Source organism: Podarcis pityusensis (assembly GCF_964106645.2).
Source record: "Podarcis pityusensis genome assembly, chromosome: 7".
Taxonomy (NCBI): domain Eukaryota; kingdom Metazoa; phylum Chordata; class Lepidosauria; order Squamata; family Lacertidae; genus Podarcis; species Podarcis pityusensis.
This window is the reverse complement of record NC_138031.1, coordinates 61,493,020-61,517,492: the sequence shown is the minus strand read 5'-3', so window position 1 is coordinate 61,517,492 and position 24,473 is coordinate 61,493,020. Positions and strand designations below refer to the sequence as shown.

The window sequence follows — 24,473 nt, the reverse complement described above, 5'->3', positions numbered from 1 at the left end:
ATTCCTCAGTAAGCTGACCTGCATGTTACCTCAGCTGCCTGCAAGACTAGTACATCAGCATTGCAATTCTACACTTTGCTGTTAGATCTAGTATGGTATGCGCCACATGGATTCTTTGAACATGTAAATAACTGGCACAGGGTTCCTTGAGTACCTGTGACCATTGTGGCTTGAAACGTGGCACAACAATCACAATGCCAATGGTATTTTCCCAGGTACAAAATATTTGACATAGGATATATTATAGACTTAAGCAAACTGGTTTCCCAGAGAACCCTGAAAACTGTAGTTCTATGGCTGGGGCTACAGACCTTTAAGAGAAAAATCAAGGCCCTCAAGAATTTCTAGGATTCTTGGGGGGTGGGGTGGAATATTGACAATTTCATAGTTCCATTTTTGAGGTACCTACCCCAGGGAGGCTTTCTGGGTGCCTGCTTTGCTGCCTTATTTGCCCATGTTTTTATCTGCTTTGCTAAAGTTTAGTGCCGAATTTACCAGCTGCTGCTCTGCTCTGTTGTCTGTTTATATGTGATTTTATATCTTCATTATACACTGCCCTACATGTTTTGCTGAAGGGAGATCTAAAAAGAATAAAAACATAAAGTAGTAGAAAACTAGTATGTCTGCAGACTGTGTAGGCCAGGGGTGTCAAACTCAAATTCATCGGGGGCCGCATCAGCAGTTTGGTCACCCTCAAAGGGCCGGTTGTATCTGTAGGACTATGTGTCCACTCTTTATTATCATAAATTATTGTCACTGCATTCAATTATTACTGTTTTTTGTAATAATGTAAGTAATAACTAGCTCTGAAAGCAGAAACATAGTCAGAATAATGGCAAGTAGATATTCAAATGTACAATTATTGTACAATTATTGTCTCCATTAATCACAAACATGTATTCACTTTCCCATCTCTCCTGAAATTGCCTTCCCTCTGCATCAAATTTTCTTTTATTGGACATTTTTGGGTTATTTGATTGTAGTTTATGGTCCCTATACCACTGTAAAGTGACACGGAAGTGGTCAGTATATCCAAAGTTTACCGCTCAGACTTTTAAGCAGAATAATAAGCAGACCCCCCCCTCCCCCCCCACATACATCATATGTACTTACAGTACAGGAGAGAAGGGTTCAGGCAGCCGTTGGATCTGTCACATCACAGGATGGCATGCGCTCAATATAAAAACAAGTGGAGGTTTCCTGAATGCATGTAAAGTGGAGGTTTCCTGTGTAGAACGGCCGGCGCCGCTAGAGGGCAGACGTTCTCTGGCTTGTAGGCTGCTGCGCATGCGCTGAAGAGGCAGCTTTCTTGTGTCAAAAAAAAAAAGCGAGAATAAAAGGTGAAGGCTGGCAGCCGGCGGCGGCTACATGGGCCACATGACGAGGTCTGGCGGGCCGGATTCGGCCCGCGGGCCTTGTGTTTGACACCCGTGGTGTAGACAGATATTTTTGGGTGCTCAAATGCATGGAAACCTACAGGAGGCTTCATTTCAGTAGGGCTGAGAATTTAGGAGTGGAGTGATACAAAATTCATTGGAAATGTAAATGCCATCTAATGGGAATGAGTGGTCTCATGCATTTTGGTTTGGTTTGTTACGTTTGCATAGTTTTGGAATTACAAAATGAACTGAAATAAAAAAGAGCACCAAGGAAGGTGGATGGACTGGTGCCAACAGGTGAGGAGTTGCAATTCAAAGAGAGGAAATGTCTGTTTGTTTTCATAGAGAAATTCAGGGCTTTAATCTGAAATCAAGCTGGATTTGAGTTTGTTGGTGTCTCTGGTAACTTCTCTTTCTTGCTTCATGGATGTTGGCAAATTGGATTTTAGAAAGGCAAAATAATACTAGAATTGGAGCTGTCAAAGATGTACAAGGGAAACTGTTTTAATGCTCAGGAACTTGGCAGTGTATTTTTTATATTATGTCTTTATATGTTATGCATGGATGTTCTGTACTATTTCTATTGCCTAATGCAAATTTGTCATGGCATTTGGCCAGAACAATAAACTTATGAACTTGGACCTTATGGATAAGGATCTTGCCTGTGGGACAGATCCAGTTCCCCATCCAAGGTTACAGGGGGGCTCAATTGGATTCTTAAATGGTGTGCATTTATATACACAACTTCTGTAGCCTGGATGTTACTTACACAGATATAGGGAGGGAATCACACACAACAGGACAAAATTGATTCTCATTTTGGCACCCTCACTGAAGAGGCATGGTAATGTGGCCGAATCACACTCTTTCTTTTTGCGGCTTGTCACAAGAGGCAGTAAGTGTTCGGAATGACTAAGCACAGGCATTAAATGCAGTCAAGAGAGATGGGTTCATGCATATATTTGCCTTCCCTCCCTTTGTTTGACAGGAAAACAGACTCCAAAGATACACTGTGTGTTCCTGCCGAGCTGATTAGAGGCTCAGTGTGCAAAAAGAAGCATTAGGTAACCATTTTAAACTTTGTTATATACATGTTCCTGAAGCATTATTAGACAATTCCAGAGTATGAAAAACAATAATGTTGTAGTAGGGTCGGTGTGACCTTAGTTCTGTGTCTTCTACCTGAAGACAACTGGAGAGAGGGAGAGAGAGAGAGAATAAATAATAATAATAATAATAATAATTTTATTATTTATACCCCGCCCATCTGGCTGGGTTTCCCCAGGCACTCATAAATATGTATAAGCTGAGGTTGAGCAGATGGGGCTGTCATTTGAGAAAGGGTCATGTTTAATGCAGCTCATCATGGTCTCTACATATGGGCCAACAAATCTGCATAAGTATGTAGTCAAAAGTCAAACAGAAGAGTACAGGTAAGTTTTGAATTGGGGGGGGGGCGGCATCGTGGGAAAAGGGGAATTATCTACTAATGTCCTCATAAAATGATTAATACTGCAGTCTAATGCATGCTTACGTTGCGTCAGTCCCACTGAATTTAGTGGTACTTGTTTCTGCATAGCATTTATAGCAGTGATGGCAAACCCTTCTGGGGGCCACATGGCAATGCTGGGCAGGGCCAGTGGCAAAAGTGTACAGTAAGCTGGTTTTAGACATACTCACCCATACTTCTCTGTCCTTTGTCCAGGCAAGCGAGAGGCATTATTGGCATTCAAGGACACATTCCAGCCAGGCAAAAACACTCAGGGAGTGAGTGCAAAGTCGGGCTAGGGAGAGGTATGGCCTTGGGAGAGGGGTGTATGGCTAAGGAGGAGGAGTCCCGAGGGCCAGATAGAGAGGTCTATAGGGTGCTTTTGTTCTGAAGTACATGAAGAGGTCTGTGTATTCAGGAGCAGGTCATCTAGTCGTCACGGAAGTGGATAATGTTTTGTGTGTTTTGCATTAACAGGAAAGAGCTGTCTCTTTAACTGAACAGAACTGTAAGCCCCTTCCCATGCAGGACTTGGACTGTCTCCATACTCTACGAACATACTGTGGATATGGGTATGCTAATATAAACAGACATTTTAGAATTCTGTACTGAAAGTAAATTATAGGACCAGAAAAACAATCTGTTACTGGAATGGATTTCTTAAGAATGCCTCTTGCCGTTTCGCTGCATTGAACCAGTGAACTTGCATGCCACCTCTGGCCCAGAAGCCCATGTATATTTAACCACCCAAAAAGTAACTCATATTCTTTGACATTCCAACAGAGGGTATTATTGTGTTGGCAGCAATTAATAAAAATTCTGCTTGGTTCTTTGTTGCAAATAGATTTGCCTTTGGGCTGGACCATCTGCACCAGCCTGCAGCTTTGCTTTGGTATTGTTTCACTTTAAGTTCTAGCCTTTTCCATGCACAGAAAACAGTTGTGTTCCTAAAAACCTGCCCCAAATATAACTCTGTGCTAATGCAGGGTTTGTTACACAGAACTGGGATAGCTATACAACAGCAGCACTGAATAATTCATATTCATAGGCTCTATCAAATGAGATTTACCCTCTCTGCCTATGCAATGTGTTTGCATTTCCATATACTTGCGATAATACTTAGATGAATGATAGTGGATACAGTTGAAATCTGAAATGATATGGGCATGACCAATCTATTCTGAAGAAGATCTCCTCTTAATTCTGTTTGGTATAATGTTCAATTGCTGTTTTGGTCTCTGAAAACCAAAGCATTTATTTATTTTTTTGCATCATCTTTAGGCCATACAGAACTCTTCAGCAGGTAGTATAGAAAAGTAGCTAATTCTAAATGCTACAGAGAGCAAAGTGTGATGTGGCAGACAGGTTGACAGAGCGATCCTATCTATGGTGGTGGGAGCTCCACTTTACAGCCACTGCCACCACCTCCAGAGCCCTGCCAGCTCACAGCAGTTTGGATAGTTGGGAAGTACTTGTCTGTGGTCAGTTTACCTTTTGATGTCTCCCCCACCCCCTGAAGTATGATATATGACAATTCCAGGGCTGGCATTGGTTTAAAGCTTTGGGGAGGGGTGTCTGAGGGGAATGAGTGTGCATAGGATCCTATGGATCTATTGCCTTTCCTGACATGCCTATTCCTGGCCACACTGCCATTGGAGAACCACCACCACTGGAACAGCAATGATGGTGGAGATTTTCATTGCCACACAAGACAGACTTCCAGCAGCAGCAGCAGCAGCAGCAGCAGCAGCAGCAGCAACTTCTCAGATGGCAGAAAGGGAGGCCCACAGCATCCTGTGGTCTCTCACCTATTCTCCCAGGTAGTTAAGGATTTCTACCTTATGCTGCACTCTCCTAAGAGTAAATCCCATTGTACTCAGTGAGGCTTGCTTCTGAGCAGACAAATATTTTTCGGTTGTGCTGTACTTCCCCTTGGCTGGGCTATGGTGTTTTTATTTTGCCTCATTATGATTTCAGGCTAATTTCTGTGTTGGTCTGTTTTTGTACTGATTAAAAAAAATATTGTACTGTAGTTATATTTTAATTGTTTTTGAATTGTGAAGAACCAAGAAACCATTGTTGATTGGATGTTTGTACATTTTTATTTTGTATGTTCTTTTCTTTTTATTTGGTTTGCAATTGATTTCACTTATATTTTTTCCTGCTGTTAAGTCAATTTGAAACTTTTATTTGTAAAATAGGTAAAGGTAAAGGGACCCCTGACCATTCGGTCCAGTTGCAAATGACTCTGGGGTTGCAGCGCTCATCTCGCTTTATTGGCCGAGGGAGCCGGCGTACAGTTTCTGGGTCATGTGGCCAGCATGACTAAGCCGCTTCTGGCGAACCAGAGCAGCGCACGGAAACGCTGTTTACCTTCCCACCAGAACGGTACCTATTTCTCTACTTGCACTTTGACGCGCTTTCGAACTGCTAGGTTGGCAAGAGCAGGGACCGAGCAATGGGAGCTCATCCCGTCGCGGGGATTTGAACCACCAACCTTCTGATTGGCAAGCCCGAGGCTCTGTGGTTTAACCCACAATGCCACCCGATGTATATAATACACACACCCTAAATCTGGGGTCCTAATGTGGTGCAGGTGGGTACCATGGCACTCTCAGACACAGCCCTTGGCACCAGTCAGAGCCCCTCCCATTTATTTATTTTTTAAATTAGTGGTTTTGGCTCTCTCTTTTTTTTACAAGTTCTTTTTTGCGGGAGAAGGAGTTACCTGCTTTTTTGAGTGTGCTTACTTTATTTTGGGATAGTTGTAGGTGTTTTGTCTGTCTGAAATTGGTGGTTTCTGCGCATCTCAAATTTTTCTTCTGTGAAATTGATATTTTGTGGTGTCTAACATTGTTTCTTAGATTTCCAGATGTGCTACTTGGGCCCAAAAATGTTGGGAACCCTTTCCATAAATAAGTCAATGTATAGAATTGCACTCTTAGTATGTGAACCCAGAATGCAGACAATGAACTGCCTTAAATGCTAATGCTATTGTACTGATATAGTTCAGGTAACTGGGACATAGGTTATCCCCTTCTGTTCCAACCTCAGCACAGAGATGGTGTACATGTGTGGTCTGCATAGAACAGGCTTCCTCAGCCTCTGCCCACCAGATGTTTTTGGCCTACAACTCCCATGATCCCTAGCTAGCAGGACCAGTGGTTGGGGATGCTGGGAATTGTAGTCTCAAAACATCTGGAGGGCTGCGGTTGAGGAAGCGTGGCACAGAAAGTGAATGCTTTAAAAACTAAGAGTAAGTGCTGTCCTGATTACAAATTAATTTCAGTACTTTGTAGGTTCCAAAGTAATTCTCATTTCCTGCAGCTTTCACACAGGAAATTGTTCAGTGTAAGTAACTGTGAGTTGGACAAAGGCTTTTGATATTGTAAAGGAACCTCACTCTAGTCTTCAATAATTCTTTACCTACAAAAATAATTTGTCAGCATAATGGGTACTGTGTCAACCCCATGGGTGTCACCTAGTAGGCACTTTATAATCCTGCCAATGTAATGATTAAAATGTAATAGAAAATTGAATCAATCCATCAGTAGTACTCTATTCCTAGTGAGACTTGCAGTTCTTTATATCCACAAAATGCTTCTTTCTTCAATTTGCACTGGAACCTCCAACCCAATAATTAGAACTGTACAGATAGGGATGTATGAAGGCAGTGGATGCGAACAAGCTGGAAGTGGAGTTTTGCAGCAGATTCTGGACATGTAACCTGTCACTCATGACTGCATAAAGAGGAGAGGTGCTGGTGGGGAGAGAGCAGCAAAGGGGACCTTGCAGGAACAGTTCATCAGAAGAAGAAGAGGACAGGAAGGAGGGAGAGCCATCAGCAGAAATCCAGATTTTGGGAGCCTGGTCACTAACCAGCACTGGAGCAAAGACAAGGGAGGTGATAAAGTGGAGGCTTAGGGGATCCCCAAGAAGGTATTAGTATATATACTGTATATATATTTTTACAAAACTTAAATTTTATTGGACGTGAAACCGCCTACAGAGGTATAATCCCGAACCACGCCACCTCGCCCCACCGGGGTGTACATTTACGAACTCAAAGCTTCGTTGTAAATCATTGCCAGGGCACCCAGGAAAGTGACGTATTCCTGGAAGTTCACCACTTGGTCCCCATTGCGGTCCAGATCTTTCATTAATGCCTGTATCTCTGCTTCCTGCAGTTTTAGTCCAATGGTGAGCTCCTTCTGTATCAGCTCCTTCAATTCCTTCTTGCTTAGGGTGTTCTTATCGCCATCCTTACTGGCGTATTTGTGGAAGATGACAACCAGCACGCCAATAGCTTGGTCAAGAGGTGCTGCCATGGTGAGAGATCAGAAGCAAGATGGTCCAGTGCTGAGTGGCAGGAAGTGATGGGGAACGTGGTCAGGTATTAGTATTGTTGAGAAATCCCCCTACACCTATACTTATAGCTCCCTGGAGGATCCCTATGATGAGTCGGGTCCTAAACTCTGCTGAAAGAGGTAAGGACCCTTCATGCCTTCTCTGAAGAGGCTAGTTGGGGCTCTGTAAGCTTTCCTCTTCATTGTGAACCCCCTATCTCAGGCATAGAAGCCACCTCCTAGGGGTCAAGGTCCCTTTGCCTCCCCATAAAATATTTGCCCCCCTCAAGTTGATGGGCATTGTCATTCAGCTGGTGTGTGTGTGCTGTGCCATGTGATCAATTGTGCAGGGCATACCTGGGCTTCCCAATATTTTAGTCAAGTTGGCACCCATGCATTTCTGACACCATTCAGGTGTTTTTCCACAAGGGCTCATGCAGGATCACGCTGGAATGATCTGAGTTGGAAAATGCAGTCAAGGAAGTGGACAGACTTGATAGGCAGTTTTCCTCCCTCTGTTATTGTTATGTACTGAAGTTCTCACCCTGGGCCAGCAGGGGGATCCTGTAGATAGTATGCAAATGAAGTATCGAAAGTGACGTTCAGTGATTGGATGGATACTGTAGATAGTTATGCAAATGAAGGATCAAAAGTGACATTCAGTGATTGGATAGTTTTAGAAAGTTGTTACAGTAACGAGGTACTAGAGCTCTATATAAGCAGGCTGACTGAGCCCTTCAGTTCAGTTCTGTTCTGGCTTCTGAATAAACAAGAGCTGTTTGAAGAATCGCTGTGTCGTCTGATATGTTCACCCACAACTTAACAGTTATAGTACTAGAACTTGAGGCCGTTCAATGAAGCAAAATGGTGGTAGGTTCAGGGCAGGCAAAAGAAGGCACTTACCAGGCATAGTTCGCTCCCACGAGATGTAGTGATGACTAGCAACTTGGACAGGTTTAGAAGAAGAAGAGACAAATTACTGGAGGATAAGTTTATCAATGGCCGGTAGTCACGGTGGCTGTGTTCCGCCTTCAGTGTCGGACACAGTATGCTGGAAATCACAAACAGGTCCTGCTTGTGGCGCTGTGAAAACAGGATGCTGAACTAGATAGGTCTTTGGTCTGACTCAGCAGGCCTCTTCTTAATTATGGTCTTATTTAAGTTCTTAGGTGGGCAGGTTGCATATCCTTTCCTCATCCTGCTAATCTAGTTCTTTCTCTATCTGTGAAAGGGAGGCGGGTTTCAGTGAGACATAGAAAAAGAGGCAAATAATTCACTTTCAGCTCTGCAAGCTTCTCACTGCTCGAAAAAGTTGGGGCAAATGTAATGGTATTAATGGTTAGACAACAAGGTATACAAGGGCAATTCTATAAGGCTGATCAATGACTTGGCATCAGTGATAAGCAACGGAAACTAAATTGGTCTACTCTGCTGGCAAGGGGTTATAAATGCCCACCACTTCTGCTGCCTCATCAAGAGCTAAAATATTTTTTCCTGACAACCTGCGGGGTAGTATTTTGTCATTTTGTGTGTATGCAGATACAAGCAATAAATAAATAAATCACACAGTGAGTTACAATTTTAGAGGGCAGTTCTTACTCAGAGAAGTTTACCATTTAAAATTCAGCGTAAAGGAAACAGAGGATGGGGAGGAGGGGCAGAAGGTATAAATAGGGAAGCAATATGTGGTTGTTTCAGTTACATATGCTTAGGTTTAGTTATAGCCCCAGTTACAGTAGGGCACGGAAGCACATAAATCAATATGAACATGGAAGCAATTATGCTATATAGAACCCCCTCCTCATCTTTAAACAGTTATTACATGTACCCAGTCCACATCTTTTACCTTCGCCCAAACATCTTAAGAAATGAGAGCAGGAAAAGTGAGAATTGCTGGAAACCCATTCAAAAGCAGTTAGTATCTAGCTCAATTTATTTCAATAAAGAGCAGATCAATAGGGACCTAAAGCAGTCTGTCAATTTTTCTGTCACATTTATCAGAAATTCACTGACTTCAATCTTTTTCTTGCTGGCCGCTTCTTCATGGAAACTATCCTCACACTCAGCATTAAAATTTGCTAGGCACTCTTACTATGCTGAACGCTAAGCAACAATTGTCCCTCCGGTCTGTCAGGTACTGTTTTCCTGAAGCAACAAGAAATGGCAGTATGCAGTGCAACTCAAAAATGCTTGCACCTTTAATAATATTTGAAAATTTTAAATATTAAAACAAACAAACCCAAAATCTTGCACATAAGTATGTTAGGCCATAATTATTAAAAAGGGAAGATAAGTTCTGAGCCAAAATTGTCTGTATTATTTAACTATTTCTGATAGTTCATAGATTGTTCATGAATTTTGTGTATTTTAAAAGGCACACCCAGAACAATCTGTTTGCATGTATATTGTGTTTTTTCTCTGCTGTGATGGTTTTGATAAGCCTATAATGTATTTATTTGTGGTCTGTAGGACAAATAAGCTGAAACTAACTAAAACCAACATAAATATTTGAGTTTGTTGTCCTTCCCCTCAGTTCCTTCTCTCCTTCCTCCACAACCTCTTTCGTTCTGGGTATGTGCCTGTGTCACGAGAGTACTGACACCTCACACAGTTCAGCACAGTTCAGAGAAAGGTAAGACCATCGCAGCTCACTTGCAGGTAGTAGATTTATTAAGGAATCAAAACAGGAAACATACAGAGACTCATGAAATATACTCCCTTATTATAGCAAGCCATTGTCTTGCACCTCCTCCTTCGCTGTAGGTATTCCCTCTGAGTCAGGTCCCTCCTTATGTCTATGATGAGTCCTAAGGGACCTTCTCTGTCTCTGCTTCACTTTCTATTCTCTTATGTGAAGCAAACGCCTTGTTTTGGGAGTGGGAGGAGAGGCTGGTGGACTGTCAAAAGACAGACTGTCAGGGGTGGCCTGTGGTGAAGCAACAAATCTGAACCTTGTCTTTGCTCTGTGCTGGGGTACCTATTGTTTCACCCTTTTGCTCATCCTCCATGCTCCCAGTCTCCAGTATCTCCCAGCTCTTCCCCTCCTCTGGGGTGTGTCCAGTTGCCCACCACCAGAAGCAAACATTGGTAGGGCCAAAAAGGGCGCAGTTTGGGAGAAGACCAGGAGAAGGCTTGAATATCAAAAATCCAATGACTTCTTAGTTCCCCAGCATGCTCCCCAAGCATGGGTGGGCAATAAACAGAAAGAAGGCTGTTCTTCATTGTCACTTATTCTTTCTCTTTTTTGTAACTACTAGTTGGTTATGTTAGTAGTGTAGCATGGGTTGCTAGTGCCTGGGGCTGCGTGGAGGGGTGGGTTGGAGGGAGAGAAACAGGTGGAGTATTGTAAAGGGTTCACCGCATTCATGCTCTGGTCCATGGGGTCACGAAGAATCGTTCACAACCAAACAACAACAACACACCGCATTCAACTGCCTAACAGTGTCTACATTACCCAGGAGATCCTAGCCACAGAGTTAAGAAAAGCTGTTCCATTCTCTGGAGAGGTCACTTCCTGGTTTGCATGGAGAAGTCATTTCAATGGAGCCCAGCAAGGGAAGCATGCAGCTGTACTGAGGTGTTGAAATTTTTTGCCTCTAACCATTTTGTGCCTGGGACAACCGCCCCTGTGGCCCTCCAATGCTACGACACTGGGTAAAGTAGATCATTTCCTCTCAGGCTTTACTTCCTTCCTGCTTCTTTTCCAAGTTAGTCCAAGTTAGCATGTGCTAGTGTTCACTTCTTGGCTCTAGCTCGGCCAAGTATAAAACCTACACTTCAAATGGCTTTGTTTGCCTTAATGAAGTTTAAGTTTTCTTTGTTTTTACAACCAGCAGCTTTGCCAGGCTATTTCTTTCTGCGCACTGTTGCACTAGATTTCCCAAATAGCAACACCATACAGGTGTGACCATGTGAAGTCAGGCTCACCTCTAAGGCAGAGTTTTGACACTTGGAACATGGTATATCCAACATGCATATTATATGAGAGGGGCCACTGTCACCTTTCAACAACCCAGAAGGTGGAAGTAAAACCGTACTGTTCTTTTTTTCATGCTTTGTCATATTAAATTGACTTTGAGGACCAAAAACTACATGTCCCTTCCTTGCTTTCCAAAGATACAGTTCTTCAAATACCTAGAGAAGGCAGGAAAACAAAGGAAGACAACAAGGGAAAAACACATCCCCCTGCACATAAATTATTTCAGTGGTTAATGAGAAAAGATTCTTCTAATGAAGCTCTCATCCGTGAAGATTGGAAAACAAACTGCAATGCATCCTCTTAGGTTCACAGCAAAATACGAACCTGTCACAAGGTAGAGAAATAGGTCGCATGGAAGTTAATGGAAAACCATGAATGGAATACATTGTGTCACAATGCATCATCCCAATTAAGAGATTATAGTTAGAATTCTATTTACAGTGATTAATGTGCCTGATTGAACTGTGGGGTGTTGGTTTTGTTTTCTTATATTAGAGAGTTTTCTTATTTGTTTGAGTCGTTTCTGAAACTAGGATTGCTAGCTCTAGAACTAAACATTTCTGGTATGGAGGGAAAGCTTGATGGTGGAGACAAGTCAGGGCAATAGAGCTCAAAGCAAATCCGATAATGGAGACATTGGGAAGAGTCCCATGAGAGTGAAGCCAAGTGTTAGAGTTTGTTATACTAAATGGGTACAGCTAAAAAAAAAAACCCCAGAGGTGGTGGAGAATCTGGCATTGCACCTCAAAAAATGTTACAGCAGGTGATTGGCAGGTGGGTGTCTCCACAAATCTGTTGCACGGTTACAAGACTCCAAAATAGACTTTATTCACCCTCCACAAGTTGGAGGAAGACTTTCTGAAGCAGGCAGCAGCTTCTGCTCATGGAAGTTCCAGGTATCTGACATAGAATCCCCACTTCAGACAGTTGTCTGCGCAACTCATTGGAGACAGAAACAGCAATGGAAGGGAGACAAAACTAGCTCACTAATCCCTGCTCTCCACATTCACACATTGTATTTCCAAATTTGTTTTCACACCAGATGTTTTGGACTACAACTCAGATGGCTGGGGCTGATGAGAACTGTAGTCCCAAAAATCTGGAAGGCACCAGGCTGGTGAAGGGCTGGGCTGGAGACTTTAGGTAGAAAGATGGCATGGTTTAAATGAAAGAGACCTGATCTGGAGAATGAGTCAGACATCTCACACTTGCCTTAGAATCACAGTGATGAATTTTTCCAGTGATGCAACTCCTAGGTTCAGAAAAGGCAACAACTTTGTTCACCTGAGACACACTTTCAACAATTTCTAACTGATTCAAGCAGAATTCTGTTGAAGGTTATGCAAAATACAATTGAAGGTCAGCAAGACAGATGCGCATTTTTTAACTTTGTTTTTATTTTTAAAAGTATAAGAATAATTGTTAAATAACACCCACCCACCCACACCCAAGTGACATATTTTAATATGTTTTATATCATTCTACATTCATTAATAAAAAATTGCTTTCTTTCTTGTCTTGCAAATTGATGGAATCCCAGGTTTCCTCACAGACCTTAAAATACAAAAATACAAAATTAGCCGTAAACTCATTTCTGTCATGGATATTGATTTTTAAAAAATATTTCTGGTTCTCTGTCCTGCTTTGCAATGTACACGAGCTATTACAATGAATAAAACACAACAAACATCTTAAACGGCCATTCCATATACGATGGCACCCACAGTTTGTTACCACCTGGCAATGATAGGGCAGATGCTGGGTCACAGCAGTGATGTTATCTGTTTGCATCAGCCAATAGAGGCCATGCTTGCATCCATGCAACCCAGGGGAGTATCTGCCACCATTTCTCATGTCAAGTGCAGCTTTGGATGAGACCCTGAGCTTGTTTAAGAATTCCTCGTACATTCTTTTGACAAACCTTTCCTGTCACAAGCTGGAAAAAGTATGTGCTAAATGCCCCTCTAAAGTGCCTCCAAATGGATTTTCTACTCTGTTAATATTTTAGTACCCTTTACAATACACATCATTAAATGTGTGCACTTTGTAAAGCTATGAATAAGAGTGTGTATAACTCCATGCATTTCATACTAAATGTAACTGATTTTTTTCTACGCTGCAGAAGTAGTGGTCTGTTACTCGAAACAGCCACTCCTCCAGAGGGATGCTCAGCACAGTCCATATATCTTAGTTTCTTCCTTGCAAATGGAAACTATCATAGTGTAGATGATGCTCGTTTCCCCCCCTCTTAAGCACACTCTCAAAATAATTCATCCTTGGGGTGTATTGTACTACATGCTATCATTAAATGAGCACCTGGATGATAGATGATTTGAAGGTAATTTGTTTTATACTGTATTGTATTGTTATTTAACCTGTTAGCTTCCTTGTGTTTCCTTAGAAAATAACATGGGACACAAACAAAAAAGTTATACAATAAATAGAATAATAACGATAACAGGCAGGGTTATGTTTGAAATGTTTCACAATAAATGAGAACTGAGTTAGAGCAGGAACTCTTCGCTTTAGCTTTGAGGTTTTTGGGGGTGGGTGTTGACACAGTGGTGCTCAACCCCCGCTATGGTAAAACAGTAAATGTTCCTACTGACTTCTGAGGGTAGTTCTTTCTTCCATTCAAAATTCAGCATTCAAAATTCACTTCAAGCATCCCTCCCCCCTCCGCCCCACTGCTGAGGCCAACCATGAAGAAGAGTGAAATCCTATTTTCTTTAAAGACAAATATTTCAGTTTGTAGCTGCTGCTTCTTTGCCTCCTGTCATGAGGAATTTCTGTCAGGAGGTGATTATATAGATGTGAAAAAAGAGATATACAGATGACCTGTATCGCTGGAGAATGCAGCATCAGCATCAGAATATCATCATTTCTTTGGCTGGTCATAGGGGGACTAACAGAGCATCCAAGTGGAAAGGTTTCTAAGATAGTGTCTCTTCTTCAGTGGGGCACAAGGAGATGATAATAAGCTGATTGGGTGCAATATACCCCCCACTGAAAAAAAGTCCAACTACTGCTATTGAGCAGAATGGATATGGATTGCTACCAGTATATCTTTACTTGGTCAGCATAGAAATGATTGTTCAAATTTTGTCAGTGGACCTATGGTGCAACTATTTTTTGTGTGCGTACAATGTAGCTGTACAAAGGAACCAAGGCAGTGGTGGGGAGAGAGAAGGAGAGAGCACATTTAAGTGGAAAAACAAACCATTGAAATACTGACATAGCAGTTCAAGAGATCTGCTCTGCAGCAAATAAGAAGATGAGTGTTTAATGAAAGCTAAGATCCAGCTTAAATGTAATTAACGCATTAGTAAGTGGAGAGAAATCATGTCAGCTCCTTGTTCGCATCTATCATAGTTAAGCATAACTTTAGCAATGGCCACTCCAAATCTTTTGTGTTATTGTATCTTATTTGGAACAGTATTTAAAAAACACACAAAAACCCTCATGTAATGAATTCCTTTAATTCAAATTAAAGGGGAAGTGCCCTATATCACAAGCAGTGGCTATGGCTATCGGTTCCTGCATTTAAGGAACAAATGTTTAGGAGCAGGGGGAAATCAGATACCATGAAGTATCCTATTAATTTGAACCAGCTCTGCTGTCTAGTGTTAATTTTCCTCAGAAAGACTCATTACGTGTCATAAAGATGTATAGGTATCCTCTTCTTAATAAGATGGAAAATAGCAAGGGACTGGAAGTCCAAGGTTACATGATACAGAGATGGTTTACCATGATTTGGCAACCAGGCTTGGCAGAAAAGCTTACCAGTCAGAGCAGACTGGCAATTGTAATTCTTGAAACCTGGTTTCCCTTTCTTACCTATGTCAATGGAGAAACATCACAATTTACTTAATTATTTTACTAAATTTCTATACCAACCTTCATCCAAAGATCACAGGGTGGTTTACAGCATAGAAATACAAAATAAGAACACAAAATGCACCACCACCACCACAACAACAGGAACCAATAATCGTTTGTACCACAAAACCATTTAAACCCCATAGATTGTTTAATCAGCCAAAGGCATGGTTATAAAGGAACACTTTTGCCTGGCAACTCACAAATCTCACACATCTCTTTCTGGAGGGATTTATTTACCTGAGCAGTTAGAAATGGGTTTTTAAATTATCAGTATCAATTAATGATTACTTACACTGATTCAGGTAAATTGCAAATTCTACTTGTTAATGTTTAAAATTGTCACTGATGAGCAAAATAAGCAATATCAATCTTTATAAAAACAATCAAATAAGGAAGCAAAACCGAACTAAACATCCACAGCCACCATTTTAAGATAGACCTGCTGGTGGATGGATTGAGTGGTATCCCATGTACAGCGCCCCTCGCTCAGAAAAGTCACCTGTTCTCCATATTTTCATTTTGTTAAGATCAATATTATAATTTATGTTTTGTCTACATTTGCCCTCTTTCCCCTCTCCCTCCATCCCATGAACATGGTCAGCTTCTATTGAGAAACCTCTGCCACATTTTTATCATTTAAAACTGTATTCACTGCCCTCAGTTCAGGACAGGGCGAGACAGGAATAAATCTGAATTATTATTTAACTGTTCGATGTATTAATGAATGGTGCACTATTGCCACTTATATTTGTTTCCTAGGAAACCAGCTTGAAAAGTACTATTTGCCTAACATTAGGAGGTGATGGGATTGCTATGTGCATGAAACAAAAACATGGTATGAAAGAAAATCAAAATTTACAATTTAGCTTGAAAAAAAATACGAAGGAAATTATAGTGATCAAAGCATGTGTACTGAAATACAATTTTTCTTGGAAGAGCACTTGAGATTTGATTATCTTAAAACATGATAAAGGGTCTTTGTGTGACCTCAAAACTGAATGCTAATTATGATTTTAAAAAACCTGATTTATAGTTAAATAAGATCAACCATATTTTTTCCCCAGAAAGCAATTATGACTCTGTTCACTAGATGAAAGCTAGTATAATTACAGACCATTCTTAAAAAATTACAGTTTCTTCAGTGTGTTTGCCACTTGGTAGAATGGCATTATGTAAAGCTATCCAATACTGTTTGGTAATAGCAGCCCATGAAAAATCTGCTTCCCTGTCTAATGCATTGCATAGCCATGTTTGAAAAAACCCTTCTCCAGAAAATCAATACTGTGCGGGCTTATTTCCTTGAGTGTAATAATCGCTGCAGATCCCAGGCTGTGGTGCCGACCACTTTGAAAGATTCACAATGATCAGCTCTACATTTCTATTCATTAGCCACAAACTTAACAATATGCCAGGCCAATAAAAGCCACAATTACTCAGGCATCAATCCACAAAGCTTTTCTTGAAGAAAGATAAAAGTAAATAAGAAAAGTTAACTGTGGGTGTGAGGCTGACTGACTGGCTAAAAAACATGCCATTACTTTCCAGGAAAGTTACAGAAGCTGGATTGGTGTTCTTGATTTCCAAAGCCTTTTAAATGCAAAACTGCGAACACTGGTGAGTAAAGAACTAAGAAAAAACTGAAATAGCACATGTCACAATTTTGGTCTGCAGTATCCAATTGAAAGCTGCCATTTAAGGAATAGGAACTTAGTGTGGATAGTGGGACGCGTGGAGCCAGTTTTGCCTCCGTATTATTGTGATGCTTTGCCTTACTTTCTTAGCATTGCTTACCCAGTACACAGCAGTGTTCAATTTGTGGCCAGCCTGCAGCCGTTCAGCTCTATTAATCAGTGACCCAACTCCTGTGCTTGAAGCCTGAACCAATTTGCATGTTCTGAACATGCAAAGTTGTGATGTTATATTGCATTCCAGACTATCCTCTGGATTCTCATGGAAATGTTTGCATAGTTACTTTGCAGGGATGGGGGGACACATCTCTCAATAATCACCAAGATGAGTGACACCAGCATCTCACTACAGGTGCAAGGCTCCCCATTCCTCCTGAATATGCAAACTATTGAGTGCTTTGTATACTAATAGTGACCCCATGAACTTGGCTAGGCTAGGTTCAAGGGTTCTAGTCTACGTAACTGTATAGATAAATTTTAAAAAATTAAAAATGGAGTAACAAAAAAGTTGGTAAAATGTCAAAAACATACAGTAAGCAAAAAGAGTCAAGAAACACCTGGAGGGTCACAGATTTCCCACCCTTGGTACATAGGCTGTAGAGCTCTGCATTGCTGGAGAATGTGAGATGATGATGATGATGATGATGATGATGATGACAATTGATTTATTACTTATACCCCGCCCATCTGGCCGGACCTCCCCAGCCACTCTGGGTGGCTTCCAACAGAATATTAAAAACAGGATAAAACATCAAACATTAAAAACTTCCCTAAACAGGGTGGGTGCGTTCACAAACCATCATCAGACAAGTGCTGCCCCTAGGCATGCCTTTGTAAAGGGCTGAAAACTGTTATATGACTGAACAATCTTCCTTTGTTATGGAGACTGGCCTAGATAGCTAGTTCCTCAATGGGAGTTAATGGTCAGGAAATAGTTGAGATATCTTGCTACGAGCACTTTAAATGGGGGGAGGCTTGGAAGAAGCTACATCCCTTGACTCCCCCTCCCTGCATATAAAGGGAAGGGGCTGGTGTTAGAGTGTTTTGGTTAGTTTTTTATTTTCTATTTTGCAGAGAGACAGGAGAGCCTGATCTGAAGGCAAAAAGCAGCTGGAGCTGAAGATGCCTTTCCTCTTTCTTGAGATCTGAGGTGAGATAACAGATTGTATGCCTGGCAAGAGTGCACATGCACACATAGGCTCTAGTTGTATATTTGTAGATTGACAAAAAATAAAATAAAATGCTATCAGTCTCTTCCAATGCTGGGAAATCAAGGAAAAGCTCATAGCTGTCAACCATCCCTTATTTGGCGGCAAACTCCCTTATTCCAGCGCCGTGTCTCACTGCTGTACCTTATTGATGATGTCCCTTAAATTTCCTGGGTTTCAAAGGAAGCAGCTCCTCTCGGTTCCTCCCTGCCAGCCAGGGAGGCTCCAACTGTGCTGCTTGGTTACGTTGCTCACCCAATAAGGAGTCTAAGAACGACTGGGGGGGGGGTGGAGCTTGCATGCCTTGTGCCTGGCCACATTGCCTGGGGACTCGCCTTTGCTCAGCGCTTCTCAGCGGAGAAGTGATGGTGGTTTTCCTTGCTGCATCCCCTTTGCCGGGTTGCTGCGCTGTGGGAACCACTGCTTGAGGCTTCGTTTGGCTGCTGGCTGGGCTCTTCCTTTGGCTCGGAGGGGCTCAGAAGTTGAACATACCTGTGCTCGGAATCGGATGGATACGTCATCGACGGCCCACTTACCCTTGCTGGGGAAAAGGTCTTTCTGGAGCGGGGGCACATAATGGGGGGAAAGGAAAGGAGCTGGTTGAGTACAATGGCAGGTGGCAATCTCGTGGGGGGGTGGATTTGTTTTGGAGGCTCCTTCGATTGACTATTATGGGGGAAAGGAAAGGAGCTGGTTGACTAAAATCCCTTATTTTGGCTACTGATCCCTTATTTTTGAGGCTGGCCCCTTATTTTCAAATCTGTAAGTTGACAGCTATGGAAAAGCTGCCCTGGAATTTTTCACTGCTTGGAGAATTGGGAATCACCAAACCTTATCCTAGGCAATGACAGCACAATCCTATGCATGTCTACTCAGAAGCAAGTCTTATTGCTAAGTACTGGAAGCATTTGGGCTGCTTTAAATGCATAACTTTGAAGCAGATGGGGGGGGAGAGATTTTTTACTTTTTGCATAATAAAGAGTAACAAGGTTGGTGTGAGGGGGTTGCTTGCAAAATGTGACATTTCCATTGATGTAACCCACAGCATACACTTTTTCACAAAGATCTAACACCTTTGGTTTTTTTAAACACAACTCCTGCCGCTAGGTGTACTGCCAAGCAGAACACATCTGTTCTAGCGCTGAATGTGCTGTGTTGATCTCCTATTGATTAACATGTCATTGATTTAAGTCCAATGATGGCTGAATGAGTAAGAGCTGCACAGCAGGGATGAGAAAAGCCAGGCTTTCATCTACACCAGTGTCGCTGAGCAGCTCCTGGGCCTTTTGCAGCCTTCAGGGTTTTTCCCATCTGTCCAGCCTGCTTGTTTGTCTTTTCTCCATGCTTTTTCCCATGAGAAAAGGCAGCTCAGTAGTAAACAGAGGAAGAAGCTGCCTTGTACCAGGTCAGATCATTGGTCCATCTAGCTGAGCATTGTCAAAACCGACATGCAGCAGCTCTTCAGCTTTCAGGCAAGAGCCTTTTTCCAGCCCTGCCTAGAGATACCATGGATTGAACTGGGACTTTTTTTTTTGCAGGCAAAGAATGTGCTCTACAACTGAGCTAGTATTCCTCTTGAAAGAAATCCTGTGGCTGAAGATTGTGCCATTTCCTGTGGGGTACTGATCTGTTTTTCTTTAAATACAAATTGGAGAGAGAGAGAGAATTTGAACCTTGCGGACAGGGCAAGAACTTGACACCTGGTAGAAGTCTCTTTGCCTCAGAAAAACTGACCCATAGATACCCTACCTGTGAAATTGACACGTTTGGGTCAGTCTTCACTTCAACCTGGACAAATGTCAACTTTGTAATAAAGTTGTTGTTCCCATGTGTTTGATTTCCACATTTCCACTTCTGGACAGCTGCATTAACCCAGGTTGCCCAAATCACATGGCTGCTCCCCCACACCAGTATCAACCACCTCTGAGCAGGTAGATCAACTGCTGGAAGTCGTGATGTGAACCATCACCCATGTGATATGGAACTCCAGAAGTTTATAACACACAATGAAGTAGCAGAAAAGGTAATGGCTGAGCAAGACTGAACGTTCCGTACTATGCATGCTTATTTAGGAGTAATTCCACTATGGGTCAAAGGTGGGGAACTCTGGCCTTCTAGGTGACTCCAATTCACCTCATGAGCCCCAGCCAGCATGTTCATTGGGATGATGGAGTTGTTGTCCATGGAGGCCACGGGTTCCTCCTCTCTGCTGTAGATGATGCCAGTCTACCCACAAACATACTGGTAAGTAATTCATAGTTACATTATTCCCGCCGTGCACATTGATAGACTCAGCTAACTACTGAATTGGAGATCAGTTGTTCCCTAGTCACAATGTTTTTTATTTGGTCCCGAAAGGTAAGAGATCGTCTAGAAAGAACAAAGATTGAAAGGAGATGATTCCCTAATCTATAGCACAAGTTTAGAATTTTAACCATTTAAGGAACAGCCTAGACATCAGCTAAAGTGATGGCAGATTTCAGTTTCTATTCACCATTGTTATAAAGGGGGCACATTGTAGCTATGCAGGTACAGTCTGAAAAACCCGCAGGATGAGGGCAAATTAAAAGTCAAGTCTTCAATCAGTACACCATTTCCCTTTTTGGCCTCCATCTTTAATTTATATCAGCCAAGGATAGCCTAAGTTTGTCTACTGAAATGTCATTTGCACTCTTTACAAACCTTTGAATTTGTTCAAGAAGGTGAAGAGAAGATTAAATATCAAAGGTGGGTAAAAGGTTGAATGGCTTGAAAGGCTGAATGACAGTGTTTCCTAGGAGGTGTGGGGTGTGTGTGTGTGTGTGTGAGAGAGAGAGAGAGAGAGAGAGAGAGAATGAATGTGAGTGAAAGTAAATTGGCTTGCAGGACAGGCCTCAGTTTGAAGCAAAGTGAATCAATTGGTCCAGAAAGCAGGTTCCAGAGAGGGTGCTGTTTACATCCTCCAGAGTTAGATTTGTTTTAATTTTTAATTTCAAGTGCATTGGCAGAAATCCACAAGACCAACGTTGGTGAGGGCAGTATTTTGGTCAATGTGGTCAGTTGCCCTACTTTGCGGAAGGCAGTCCTCTCTCCATTAGAAGAGCAGTCTTGTATTTGGAGGGGTCCATTATTGGAAGGGCTACCCAGTCCAAGTCCAGTTTAAATATGAAATCATGGCAAGGGAAAGCAGGGACTTCAAAGTTGCCACTCAGCACCTGGACAGCAGAGTGATTTGGCCTACATGCTACGTGGGTGGCGCTGTGGTTTAAACCACCAGGTCAGCGGTTTAGTCATGCTGGCCACGACTCGGAAAAGCTGTATGAGGACAAACGCCGGCTCCCTCTGCCTGAAAGCAGGGATGAGCACCGCACCCCATAGTTGAATTCGACGGGACTTAACTGTCCAGGGGTCTTTGACCTTATCTTTACCTTTACATGCTACAATCGTCTCCACTATGATGAAATGTCATATTTCTAGTTTAAATGATAGCAATTATTTCTTGATCTGCAATTCTGCAAATATGTCCTGTTGTCTTTTGGAGATGCCTAAGTGGCCATCCTTGAATGAAATCTCCCAGTCAATGATCAACTTCCTTCCAGCCTAAGTAGCTGGAATATAGGAATGACCTCAACAACCGATAGTCCCCACTGGTGTACCTTCTAGTTGCTCATGCCAGGCCATGCTCTCTGTGTGGTTGGGGGGGGGGGGAAAGACACTGAGAACAAGGGAGCGACTGGAGGAGAAATCTGAGGAAGAGTCCTGGGAGGGAGAATAAATTTATGACTATTGAGTCAGACCATTGCTCAACTAATTCAGTGTTGTCTAATCTGATTAGCAGAGGAATTCCAAAGGACTAATGACGTATGCTTTCACAATCGAGCCCATAGCTGTCAACTTATAGATTTGAAAATAAGGGACCAGCAGCCAAAATAAGCGATCAACAATTACTTTTATAAAATACATATTTTGTTGCATGCAAATGGCTTTAGATACCTATTAGGTCCATAAATTACCATATAGCATATATTCAACACACACAAAAAGCAACAATTTGTTGTTGACAAAGGACAGCTGGACATAGAAAGGGTCCCATTACCTTCAGTAGCTTATTTAAGGGACATAATCAATAAGAGACAGCAGCGGGACATGGCGCTGGGATAAGGGACTGTCCCGCCAAATAAGGGACGCTTGACAGCTATGATTGAGCCCAGTCCTTTCCTCTCCTCTTGGACTTTCTTTTCCTCTGCTGAATTCCCCTTCTTAGATTAGAGAGATGCAGCACAATATTGCATGGAAAAAACTGTCTTGCATGCGGGAGGCGGGGGGGGGGGGGGCAAGCCCTTAAAAAAATTAACTTTTCCTTACTGAAAGTGCTTAACACATGAGGCGTTATTTTAAAAATACCTAGCTGAAAATGTGTTGAATTCTGGGTGTGAAACTGTTAATTAGTGTGAACTGGAATGCACATGGAGAAGTTACATTATTGGGAGAGATTCAAAAGCAGATAGTGGGTGTCTGGGTCCATATTAGGTGTATGCGGGGAATTAAACCACCTTCTGCATGCCTTCTACTTGCCTAAAGAAACTGTACAGAATGACGGACACTGTGTTGTAGGTAACACGTTAACATTTCTCCTTCCACATTTTCTTTCTAGCTTTTAACGGGAGAGTGGGAAGAAAGAGGATGGAAAAAGGTCCTGCCTGGGAGACTAGGGAAGGGGAGGCAGGTGTGCTGGCTCATTGTCCTGCCCCTTCCATGGGTTGGAGAAATTCCCTAGCGATGATGTTGAATGCTGACCAGCCAGAAGGGAAGGCTAGACAGGTGGAGGAGCAACCCGAGGGGCTGATCTCGGTTTCACCACCAAGAATGCAGCACTGCCTCTGCTTTAGGGAACAGACCCAGGTCCCTTGGCGAAAATCACACCTCCAAGTAAACTCTTAGGGGGAGTGTCATGAGTGAGCGAGCTACGTCTTGCCTGGTGGGAGAGACATAGCCATTTGTCAAAACATCTTTGCAGCTTTCATCCAATCTCAGACTCTTGATATGGTTCTTCAACTCACTAGCCACCCCTTTCATGCTTTGTACCTATAGCCTGACCTGCACCATACCTAGCCTTGAATAAACTTTTCTTCCAACTCACACAGAAGAGCCTCAGTCATGGTGTTTGGAGCAGGAGCCAGGATAGACATTAAAGTGGTTATATATATAAAAAGTGCAATCTAATATTAAATTTTGAAATGTTCACTGCATGTCCCAGTTTCTCACAACAAACAGAGAACAGTTATATCTGCCATTAAAATATTGGTGAACTAAGCAACAATATAGGGACGCGGGTGGCGCTGTGGGTTAAACTACAGAGCCTAGGACTTGCTGATCAGAAGGTCGGCGGTTCGAATCCCCGCGACGGGGTGAGCTCCCGTTGCTCGGTCCTTGCTCCTGCCAACCTAGCAGTTTGAAAGCAGGTCAAGTGCAAGTAGACAAATAGGTACTGCTCCGGAGGGAGGTAAACAGCGTTTCCGTGCACTGCTCTGGTTCGCCAGAAGCGGCTTAGTCATGCTGGCCACATGACCTGGAAGCTGTACGCCGGCTCCCTTGGCCAATAAAGCGAGATGAGTGCCGCAACCCCTGAGTCGGTCACGACTGGACCTAATGGTCAGGGGTCCCTTTACCTTTACCTTTTTAAGCAACAAAATAAACCTCATATAGTATTAGAAGAGTCTGATATATTTGGAGAGTGCAATACTCAGCAGAGGATGGCTCAGTTGGTAGAGCACGAGACTCTAAATTTCAGGGTCATGTTAGTAAAACAATTCTTTGAAGAGATTCTAACTGGAGGGCCAAATGAAACCTTTTCCAGACAAATTGTTGCTGGCAAATACTGCTGTATTTATTTTGAATTTGATCCAGCAGTGCTTAAGAAGTAAGCACTGTTTATTAGCAAGATGTTTCAAACCAGATCTATTTCAGCTTTTAATACAAGTAATATGGATATTTGGCAAAATGTCAAGATGTATGACTCCAAATCAAAAGGTGATCAAAGCAGAAGAAAAAGAAACTTGTTTCAGATTTACATTTGAAGCTGAATTTATCAAATTTGTACTTCCGCAAATAATAGAGAACCAAAACAGTCATTCTTTGAAATCCATACTTCCATCAGATTTTGCAATGCAATTCTCCAATTAACCAATCTTTACAAAAAAGTACATATTAAGTAAAAGTGTACATAAAAATTAACATATTCATGAAAATAACATGTAAAAATGTGTCTGTTAGTTAAAGCTGTGTAGAAAAATGAGTTTATTAGGAGAAATTCGCACTAAAATGTTGGTGAATTTTCATAAGGATAAAAAAAAAAGAACATAAATTGCGCAGAAATGTATAGAATCAAATTTAAGATGGAAAAAATTAGAAACTGAATGAATCAAAATTGACAGATCCTTCCATCCCTAGTAGCAATAGAGAGATCTATTCCCCACAGATCATGTACAGAGTGCATTATGGAAAGAGAATTCTCATGTTCCAT

The 24,473-nt window shown here is 42.1% G+C and overlaps 1 protein-coding gene and 2 long non-coding RNA genes across 5 annotated transcripts; 2 read left to right on the top strand and 1 right to left on the bottom strand.

The window, feature by feature from the left end:
- Window positions 1-1,515: 1,515 nt before the first annotated feature.
- Window positions 1,516-20,034, top strand: LOC308482314. Of its 3 annotated transcripts, XR_013989205.1 has the most exons (5): window positions 1,516-2,443; window positions 3,346-3,440; window positions 16,621-16,689; window positions 17,838-17,913; window positions 19,510-20,034. It is a non-coding gene; the product is annotated as an uncharacterized lncRNA (long non-coding RNA). The 3 variants fall into 3 exon arrangements; XR_013989206.1 differs by lacking the exons at window positions 1,516-2,443; window positions 3,346-3,440 and adding an exon at window positions 9,769-9,846; XR_013989207.1 differs by lacking the exons at window positions 1,516-2,443; window positions 3,346-3,440 and having other exon boundaries at window positions 15,922-16,689.
- On the bottom strand, window positions 6,834-7,274 carry LOC308482303 (protein S100-A6-like). Its single transcript, XM_081015326.1, has one exon. The coding sequence runs from the start codon at window positions 7,194-7,196 to the stop codon at window positions 6,924-6,926; it is 273 nt and encodes a 90-aa protein (XP_080871452.1). The 5' UTR covers window positions 7,197-7,274; the 3' UTR covers window positions 6,834-6,923.
- A 12-nt stretch (window positions 20,035-20,046) lies between the features above and the next one.
- On the top strand, window positions 20,047-23,156 carry LOC308482321. Its single transcript, XR_013989215.1, has 3 exons — window positions 20,047-20,215; window positions 20,507-20,698; window positions 22,605-23,156. It is a non-coding gene; the product is annotated as an uncharacterized lncRNA (long non-coding RNA).
- The last annotated feature ends 1,317 nt before the right edge of the window (window positions 23,157-24,473 follow it).

Bases quoted from the DNA above. Each gene is read 5' to 3' on its own strand.
- LOC308482303 (XM_081015326.1), bottom strand. From the start codon at position 7,196: ATGGCAGCACCTCTTGACCAAGCTATTGGCGTGCTGGTTGTCATCTTC.